Raw genomic sequence first — 10,456 nt, 5'->3', positions numbered from 1 at the left:
GGGACATCTGGTCACCCTACTACTCTCAGAGACCTGAGGGGGTGCTCTCAGAGACCCCAAAAGGGGACAGAAGTGCAGCTAGCCCTGTAATTGCAACAACCAGTATCTTGTTCTAATGGAAGTACAGAAAAAAATACCTTTGTTTTCTCCACCAGTCTCTTCTCTAAGTCTCTCTGCTCCTTTCAGTCCTCAACCCATGCTCTAGAAGTTTTCCAAACTCTTCTGTATCACTATTGTAGCTTTTACAGTTTTGGACTCATGCTGCAAGTTACATTTTTAACTATACATTATTAGTTCTTGTGCAATGGGATTTATAGTTCCAGCTCCTCGTCATACACGCTTAGCCACTCTCTCAGGTCCCCAGTGCGGAAGCAGAATTAAAAGCAGGGTAAATGTTTTAGTCAATTCAAGGACAGAGTGAAAGTTAGCATTAACCCTAACAACACGAGAGTTATTAGAGATTCTTGCCTCGCTTCTAGCTGATAAGCATGAAATGCTGATTTAAGCAGAAACCTTGAAATAAGGTAGAGTCTGGAGGGAGTTTGTATAAACAAAAAAATAACCGTTAGCCATTGATGTATGCAACGGAAAGGTATAAATACTTGCCTTATATTGCTTGTAAAATGGAGACTTGCCTAGGAAGGGGGAATCCCTGTCCATGTGCACTCTCTCCTTTGCAATTGCTTAAAAATAAAACTGTCTCTGGACTTGCTGCTAACAAACAGAGTGAGGACTGGTTTTTCTTCCATGTCAACCCTCATGGAAAAGTCATATGGATTTTAATAGTGATGAAAACCACAGGCATTCTGTAGAATTGTAATAGATTTCAGTACAAGCTAATCTAAAAATTCGTAACAGGGACTAGAAATTTAGTTTATTTCTGTAAGTTTCTGAACCCTTCTATAGCAGGGATGTAATTAGCTACTCGATTCTATAGGATGGTTCCAAAAATCTATAGGGAAGTTTGCATTTTCTATTGAATTATTTTCCATAATATGAACTGGACCATGGAGGATCTCTCTGAATATTAAATTGGGTGAGATCTCAGGGACATTCCTAAGGATTGTATAAACTCAGAGAGCAATTTCATATCGGGGAGAGAAAGGATGTGCCTCTCAGCAACTTGAAGGAAACCCTGAGCTTGCTCAGCCCTCTGTGTGTATGACGTATCTCCTTCTAGTGGCTAGTCTGTGTAAAAAGATATGAGCCTACTCCCGCTACCAGCTAATGGACTTACCCCTCTAACTCAAGTGGTAAAGATCCTGCTTTCAGCTCTGGGGTTCTGCTCACTGATGACCCACGGTGAGTGGGTAGGTGGCGATACGTGTATGTAGCTAATGTGAGGCTAGGGCAACCGCCCATCCCTTATTTTAAGGGGACCATCCCAGCCCCTATTTTTGTGGTGTCCCTTAGAGGGTGACCACCCAGCCCCTATTTTAAAGCGGTTAAGAACCATTTCAAACACGAAGCTGAAGCTTGCGCTAATTGCATTGGCCCCTTGAGGGCAGCAGAGATGGACAGGCGAGAACAATACCCACTGCCTACAGGAAATGGCGCTCCCCTAAACTCCCCTCGCTCGGGGCCTGTCAGTGATGAATGCACCGCAAACCATGCAGACGTACTGGAGCCAGGCCCCACCCCAGAATGAGAGCTCCGCCATCGCTGTGAGGGGCAAAAGCCCCTTCCAGTGGGACGCCGCCATCTTTGTGCGGGGTAACGGTCGAGTCCCCTGGGCGCCGCCATGTTGGGGGTGGTACCGCTCGCGTCCTCACACAGAGCTAAGTGTTATTAATCATTAAATCGCTAAACACGATAAAACGCGCCTGACTAGAAGGCTCAGCGCGCGGGTTTGGATTTTATAGAGAATGATGCCGAATGACGTGAATGTGGGAGCTTGACCCCCCTCCGTCGAGGTAGCACTTCCGGGTGACGCTGACCTCTGCCCCCGTGACCCCTGCCCCTTCCTTTCCGGTGTTGGGTGCCCGAGCAGACGCACAAGTAAGTGGCCGGGCCCGGGTTTGGTGCCATCCGCTTCCATCCTCCCCGGGTGCGGCCCCTGCCGCCTGTAGCCAGCCTGCCCGGGCCCCTCCTCCCCGATATCGAGCCGGCGCGGCCGCCCGGCGGGTGGGGGGAGGCCGGGGGAGCGGGGCGCTAGGCCCCGCGGGGAAGCGGAGCTGGAAAGTGGCCGAGCCGCCGGGCAGGTGGGGTGAGCGGGGCGCTTGGCTGCTGGGAGCTGGAGTGGCCGAGCCGCCGGGCGGGTGGGGGGAGCGGGGCGCTTGGCTGCTGGGAGCTGGAGTGGCCGAGCCGCCCGGCGGTTGGCGGTTTGCCAAGGGCCCGTGGGAAGCTTTGTTTATTTTTCGTCCCGATTATGCGACGTGTGGACCGGGCCAGGGTCCCGAACCACCTCAGCTCGAGGCAGCTTCCCCCGGCCTGGGGGCGTAGCGGGGCTGGTGGGGGGCAGGGGAGCCCTTTACTAGAAGGTAGAAGCTCGTAGGAGCGTCTCTACAAAGCGGGATGCGGAGAGGGAAGGTAACGGCCCGGTGTGTGGTTTGGGGCTTGTATCGCGGGATAGGGGCAGTGGGATCCTTTCGTAGACTCAGAACAGGAAGAGGGGATGCCGAGGTTCACTGTGGATACGTGGTGGGGCACAGATGCTCTCCAGTGCTGCACACAAGTGGTTTCCAAGCACCCCAGTTACTCGCATGTCTTTTCACACTCAGAAATCCATCTGGAGGAAGGGGAGAGGGCCACAGTTGTGTTTAATGTTTATTAGTGGGGATGCAAAATGTGTCCGTCACTTCATTAAACACTTGACTGGGCAAAGAGCTCTGCTAAACTGTAGGTACCTCCACAGTACAGCACTAAACTGCAGCCCCCTTCAGTTAGTGTGATGTGCCTCAGTAGATCATTAAGCGTACCTTGAACCACAGCTGATCACGAGAGCTTATGCCCCAGTACATCTGTTAGTCTATAAAGTGCTACAGGACTCTTTGTCCCTTTTTGTAGTTGCAGTGTTGTTGTTTTTTTGTTTTAAGGTGGGGGTGGAGATAAATCAGACATACTGTTTTTAGGCACAGATTTGTGCCAAATATATACGATAGCTAAGGCCAAATTAATCTCTGCTATAACTTCATATACTAATAGGTTTACACTGTGAATAAACTTGGTCTTTTTAATCTATTCTCTTCTATTATATGTTAGAGACAGACAATAGTCATCACTACGCTCAGTTAAACTTGAGGAAACCCCAATTTATTAACCAAGTTTTATACACCTCGACCTCGATATAATGCTGTCCTTGGGAGCCAAAAAATCCTACCGTGTTATAGGTGAAATCGTGTTATATTGAACTTGCTTTGCTTGACCGAAGTGCACCTTCCCCACCCCACCCCCCCAGCACTGCTTTACCACGTTATATCCAAATTTGTGTTATATCAGGTGGTGTTATATCGAGGTAGCAGTGTACCAATTTTAGACCTAGGAGAGCTGCTACACGAAGGATAAGTGGTTTAGCCTTAAGTTAACACATCAGGATTTTTTTAGGGTGCCTTCAAGGTTATGCTTAATGATCTGCTGAGGAGCATCACACTAACTGAAGGTGGATGGAGTTTAATGCTGTACTGTGCACATCCCAAAGTGTCTGTTGATTGGTCACATAATGCTGGGGTTCTCTTCATTTCCAGCTGCTGAAAGTATTAAATATTATTTTTCCAAGTTGTGGCTGTAGATATTTGATTGTAAATGGGAGAGGAGGTGGGTCATAAAGTTGCAAATGGGAGTGGAGGTGACCATAAGACACATCTGAAACGTGCTCCACACACTATGAACAATTCAGTGAATTCTGTCACCACTTCACTCTTGTATGTTTCCTTAGCCTGAATGTTGGCAGAAAAGAGAGACTTAGGTTGCCTAGGTTAGTTGAAAGTTTTCTGTTAGGACAGAGGATTTCCTGCACCCATCTACACTTGTTTTGAGTTTAAAGGAGGTATTGGAGAGGCTACTGGTAAACGCAGGACTGGGAGTCAGGATTCCTGAATTCTGTTCCTGGCTGTGCATCCAATTCTTAACTGTAGGCAAGTCAGAAATCTGTCTGCCTTAATTAACCAGTCTGTAAAATGAGAATAATACCATACAGATTGGAGACCCCATTAAAGTTGTTCTATTTATCTGTATTATCATAGGACATAAAGGCATCCACTCAGATTAAAGCCCTGTTGTGCACTTCATATGTACATATGGAGCAGGCACTGCCTCTCCCTGGAGTTTACAAGAGGCAGTCGTAGGCAGGTAACAAAGGCAGAGAGTTAAAGGGCCGTACCCCAAATCAGACAGCAGATCAGTGGCAGTAGTGGGAATGGAACCCAGTGCTTCTGATGGAGGGCTGATTATGAACATGATGATTTTAACTGCACAGTTTCCATCCAGGCTCTCTTTCATGTTAAGCCTTGTGTGGAAATGCAGCAGTGGACAATGTTTATGGAGCTGCTGTTAAAATTTCAGAGAGATTGAGTGGCAATGGCCTATAATAAAGCCAGGCTGATCTCCAGATTATTTCATATACTAAAATGTGAAAAGTGAGCCTAATGCTCTTCCAAAGGGTTAAATGAGCTGGTTTTACTGATGAATGGGTTGCACGGTCCTCTTCAGTCTCTGGAATGTCCTGTAGTCCAAACAAATAGATTATTGGTGCATGTCGCATCTGTATTGATTAGTAGCCAGTTCAACTGCAAAATGCCTATTGTGTTGATTTAAATACCCTTAAAAAGTAACTTCTCCTTCATAGGGGTATAAAGGACCAGAGACACATGGTTCCTGTGTAATTCCAGAGAAAGAACTATCTTCATTGCTCCTTTTCATGACAGCATGTAACTCACGCTCTTATTTCCCCTCTCAGACATGGCACCGCGTAAGGGTAAGGAGAAGAAGGAAGAGCAGGTCATCAGCTTGGGACCGCAGGTTGCCGAAGGGGAAAACGTGTTTGGCGTCTGCCATATCTTCGCTTCCTTCAATGACACTTTTGTCCATGTAACTGATCTCTCTGGCAAGTGAGTACTGAATGTTGGTGACGTTAATACCATACAAGGCTCTATATTACTTACCTTCCCTTGGTATCGTCCTTACACGTTTTTAAAATTTAAATTGTGCATGTGTAACAGTTATTCTGGTTCAATAACTCAAGCTGTTTTCACTCACCTTTATCCTTAAGGATAAAATCTGTGTCCATGATATGTGAAGAAGTATCATATCATACACTTACCTAGTTGCTATCTAAGTGACTCTTCTAGGCCTTGGCTACAGGAGAGGTTGCACTGGTTTAATTGAAATTGTTTTAAAAACATTTGTAGTTAAGCTATATTGAAATAAGCCACTCAGACCAAAATAAGGGTTTCTATACAGAGTTTTCTTCTAGTTCAAGTAGGTAAGGAATCAGCTTAAGTTAAAATGATGTAAGTTGCTCTTGAACTGAACTATGCGGGGCTTTGCACTGTAATCTGAGCAGAAGGCAGTTGAGTATTAAAAGGAGTCAATGGGGATATATATCTGACGCTTCTAATGCTGCTTCTTACAAAACACATGGAGTTACCATCACATAAAATGTCCAGACGTACATCTGAGTTGAAATAAGTGTTTACAGAAAGGGGAATTAGCGTTGCCTCGCTACAAAAGAGATGACCTTTAAACTGCTTGACAATATCTACCATATCAGGAGCAGGCGTTTCCATTTGCCTTCTTGGCTATTTAGTAAAGATCTTTCCAAAATATATAATCTAGTTCAACCACAAGACATTGGGCTTGATGCTCAAAATGTTATGACCTGTGTTATTCAGGAGGTCAGACTAGATGACCGTGTGATCCCTTGTGGTCTTAACATCTATTAATCTATAAACTTTGGTGCTCAGGTGACACACTACACAAGATTTGTAACAGGATTTTTAATTGAAACTTGTTGGGCCATCTTTCACCGTCTTCTATTTTTGCTCCATGAATGAGACCTAAGAATTAAGGCATATCTATATGAGAAAGTTGCATTGCTCTGACTTAGTGTGATTTTTAAACTGATATATTTAGATCTATGTAAAGGCTGTATGGTTAGTTAAACCTCTTCAAAAGGCTGCATGGAGATGCTTATTTTGGTTTAGCATAAGTCAATTAGGAACATGATAAACCGTAATAAAGTACTGTTTAAACACAATAAGTGTCCACACAGGGCTTTGCCCAAGTTTGACAAATTCTGTTAGTAATTTATACATTAAAGCAGTGCAATTTCTATGTGTAAAAGAGCCTTTGCTCCCTTCATAAATGACCTTAGAAAAAGTAAGACAGATTCATATTAATGGTTGTCACATGGCAACTTATGAATTGGTAAATATATAAAATGAAATTATTTTGTGTTTTAAATCTCCTGGTTCTGTAAGGCTTGCAGGTTGTGATCAGGCGCTTTCCTGAGTATTGCTTTTGGCCACGTACAAAGAGGTATTGTCTTTTCAGGGAAACCATCTGCCGAGTGACTGGTGGTATGAAGGTGAAGGCCGACAGAGACGAGTCTTCGCCCTATGCTGCTATGTTGGCAGCCCAGGATGTTGCCCAGCGGTGCAAGGAGCTGGGCATCACTGCGCTTCACATCAAGCTGCGAGCTACAGGTGGAAATAGGTGTGTGTGGCAGGCTCTGCTTTGACATACATAAATGTTGTGCTGCGGTGAGGTAGTGCTTGGGTCCTGTCGGTGACTGAGTGCTAGGTTATGCTCATCAGGCAGCCCAAAGTGAAATAAAGTCTTGCCGTTTTCACCCAATCCTACAATCTCACTTCAGTTGTAGAAGAACAACTGCCCATGTTAAAATCGTAATAGCAACAACACTGCTCTTGAGGGCAGCAGTGAGAGAACTTGCATCTCAGACGTGCACTAGCGTTATTTTATTCCATGCATCTTCGCAAGCTTGATGCATTTTTTGTGTGCAGGTGGGGCTTGTTGTGTCAGCAGAGAGAACTCCATGTTTGAGGTGTACATTTTCAGTTGGTGAAACATGTGAAAGCCCTGGTCCACTGACTCATGGCGATAATATTCACGCGACTAACATTAGTTCAGTTCAGCTCTGACCTGAAGGAGCCATGCTTATAATGGGCTGTGTTTTAATTGATATGTTAAGAACTGGTTTGATTGGGAAGGTATGGGTCATTCTACATAGTAATAAGCCCATCTAATTACAAATGGATTCACAAGATAAACACCTGGCATGGGTGGGTTACAGGAATCTGTTTTTTCCTCAAATATATCTCCACCGCTTTTTCAGCACGCTTATGGGACTCTTGTTTCATGTTGTCAAGTATCGGGGTAGCTGTGTTAGTCGGTAGTCACAAAAACAACGAGGAGTCTGGCAGCACCTTAAAGACTAACAGATCTATTTGGGCATAAGCTTTCGTGGGTAGAAAACCTCACTTCTTCAGATGCATGGAGTGAAAGTTACAGATGCAGGCATTATATGTGTCATGTTGAACTTGGAAGGGAATCCACTATTGTCTCTGTGTAATGGCAGGAAAGATCATGTTTGATATTAAACTTTGACAGCTCTTCTGCCCCCTTGTCGGGTGCAATTACCATGTATATTCAGAATTGCATTGAAGTATATTCTGCTGACTGTTACTGTTCTTGCCATATACATGGGTTAGACGAAAAGGGATGCATCTCATAAAGAGTTCCAGCATTTTCAAATTCGGGATAAAGGATAAAATGACTTAGGCTGCATGTTGTTTCATTGGGAACGGACTGTATTCAGCTTCAGCTGTTTGGTGAACGCTTCTCTGCCCTGATCAGTTGCCTGTTTTATTATGTCCAGGACCAAAACTCCTGGACCTGGTGCCCAGTCAGCCCTCAGAGCTCTCGCTCGTTCTGGAATGAAGATTGGGCGCATTGGTAAGTGTGGTGTGCATATGAGATATTTTAGATAAATAATGGGAAATTAGTATCTGTTCCCTGCAGGGCTCTGGAGCGGAGCCCGGAGCTGGAGCGTGGAGCAGCTCTGGAGCAGCGGCGCTGCAGGTTTTTGCCTGGAGCTGGAGTGGAGCCAGAGCACAGCCCCAAAGCCCTGGTTCCTTGCTTTGAAACCCTGTCACCAAAAGAACCCTGTGTGGACGCATCTGTTGTTATTTAATACACTGAGTTACGTGGTGGCCAGGTCTGAGATTTATTCCCTGTTGATCCTACAGAACCCAAGCTTGACCATCAGACATATTGAAATCCACCTGATCACTTGTGCTTTTTACTTGAGGGTGCTGAGTTTCCTTTAATTTGATGTGTATGTTCCTAGAGGAACTGGAGCATTTTCAAATTAAATAAGAACTCATCAGCAAGTGGCATGAATTTTCAGTATGGGCTAAGAATTGGTAACTAAGTGCAAGTTGTATAGCAAGGTAGTGACGGGCCTCTGGTTTAGAGTTACTGACACTTAGCAGTAGCTGGAAGGTCACTGGCCATGATTTACTGGGGTGAAAGTCCCAAAAGGTGCTGCTGAAAATGCCTTCTCAGTGTTCAGAGAAACCTATGGAAGGACTATGGTGTACATCGATCTCCTGTGGGAGCTTGTCTTGCAAGCAGGGGCTGCCTGTTGCTGCTGTGGAAGTCACGTGACCTGCAGTCTGTAGTTTCCTGTGATGCGCAATTTCAGTGTGGATTTTCCATATTCTAAATGTTACAAATGTGGAAATCTGCCACACACGAGTCAATGCACAAGTGAAATATTGTACCTCCTATACATCATTTCCCAGGCTGCCTCCTGAGAGGAAGTAGGGGTGTTGGGGGGTTTCCTGCTCCTTCCAAGAAAGGCTTGGGTTTTGTGTGTGGCCTTTGGGAAGCAAATGTTGATTTGGCATTATAATGCCCCTTGCGCACTCAAAGCAGAGTGAGTAAATTATTTTGCCTTTTATACTCAATCCTCTTATCGTTAATGCTAGATCTACTAAAGTCGGTCATTGTGTGAGGATACATTATTAGCACGTGAAGCCAATGCAGTTCTTCACTGCTGAGGTCTGGGGTAGTGGGTGGGTGGTGTCTGGCGGGGACTTGGATGGTTCATTTTCTATACTTTGGAAAGCTGTTTGAAGCAACCTGCCGTCATGAATGGTAATGTGTAACTTTCCTTCCACAGAGGATGTCACCCCGATCCCGTCTGACAGCACTCGCAGAAAGGGTGGTCGCCGGGGTCGTCGTCTGTAAACCGTGGCTGGCTTTTGTTTCCTCATTAAATCTCTCAGTGAAATTTCTGTTCTCATTTGTGTTCTCTTAACACAAGCTCTGATCAGAAGGCTAGCGTTTGGTGTCATGTGTCCTTTGGTTGTCATTTGAAAGCCCGGTGGTTGTAATATCTTGTTTTCATGGAAACATTCAGAAGTCTGAATTACGTACACAAGTAGCTTGATCTCGGAAGATAGGTGTCCTGTTTATGTTGTAGGGCTCCTGTTCACACAGCTATACTAGAGGTGCCGTATTTGTGTATAAACTGGTAGAGCAGTTTAAAAGCACTCTAAAATGACAGCCCCAGCAGATGTTCTATGGCATGTTATACTTCCAGTTACATTTCTAGGGAAAATACTCTCTTCCTTGTAATTTTGTGCTCCCTGCTGTCATATTTACCCTTCACTAATGCCTGTCATGATCATATGCTCTCATCTGTGCTAAATGCATATCCCAGGTGTCAGCCCAGGGAGGTTTAAAAGCAGAGTGCCTACGTTCTGTGACTGTGAAGCTCCTTCCATGTTGAAAAGTGTTACCCATCATTGGGTGACTCTGTTTAAAGCTTGAAGATAATCATCCTAATATCAGACAAAGCCCCACTCCTTTGTTCTACCAGTGTCAGGGTGACATCCAAAATGGCTTCTGATACTCTGCTAACTTCATTGCTATATACGTGTTTCAAACCAGTTGTCCTCAAAAGCTCCATGTCCTATAATGCAGGAATCCCAGTATCATGCAGCATTTTGTTCTTGCCCCTCTCCCAGTGTGATAGCCTTTATTTTTTAATTGCATTTATTTTATGCTGTCCCAAGCGTGCTGCTGATTGTTGTGAAGATTCATAAGGAGTGTAGACGTTGCAGGGAGCTAGTCGATTTGACAGGTGGATGTGGCATTTGCCTCTTTTTTGGTCCCTAAGAGGCAGTTACAGCCTTCAATACTGTGGAAAAGATGTCTCATTTTTCACCTCGAGCAGAAGTGGATTCAAATTTGAAGGAGCAGGGTTTTAATTCTTCCTACCCCTCCTTAGCAAACCTTAACAGTAACTACATGCCCTACTCCTGATTTTTGCCACCAGCAATACCAGACAAGTATGTTAACTTGAAGCTTCTGCTAAAATTCAGCAATGAAATAGTTAATGTCACCATTTCAGGTATCACTAGACTTGAGAATCAATGTCTCCATTGAAATAAAAGGGGCAGTTTGTAAGTCTGAGCTGTTTAGTTGAAAG

At 44.8% G+C, this 10,456-nt stretch overlaps 1 protein-coding gene across 2 annotated transcripts; it reads left to right on the top strand.

Annotated features, from left to right (window-relative positions):
- Positions 1-1,925: 1,925 nt before the first annotated feature.
- On the top strand, positions 1,926-9,247 carry RPS14 (ribosomal protein S14). 2 transcript variants are annotated; one of them, XM_032772034.2, is made up of 5 exons: positions 1,926-1,998; positions 4,895-5,045; positions 6,490-6,651; positions 7,835-7,911; positions 9,143-9,247. In XM_032772034.2, exons 2-5 carry the CDS (start codon positions 4,897-4,899, stop codon positions 9,208-9,210), a joined length of 456 nt encoding a protein of 151 aa, XP_032627925.1. In that variant the 5' UTR covers positions 1,926-1,998; positions 4,895-4,896; the 3' UTR covers positions 9,211-9,247. The 2 variants fall into 2 exon arrangements, with proteins under 2 accessions (XP_032627925.1, XP_032627932.1); XM_032772041.2 differs by lacking the exon at positions 1,926-1,998 and adding an exon at positions 2,456-2,529.
- Positions 9,248-10,456: the final 1,209 nt, after the last annotated feature.

The sequence above is a fragment of the Chelonoidis abingdonii genome, chromosome 7, assembly GCF_003597395.2.
Source record: "Chelonoidis abingdonii isolate Lonesome George chromosome 7, CheloAbing_2.0, whole genome shotgun sequence".
Classification (NCBI taxonomy): Eukaryota; Metazoa; Chordata; order Testudines; family Testudinidae; genus Chelonoidis; species Chelonoidis abingdonii.
Note: the sequence above shows the minus strand (reverse complement) of the source record. Positions and strands in the feature narration are given on the sequence as shown.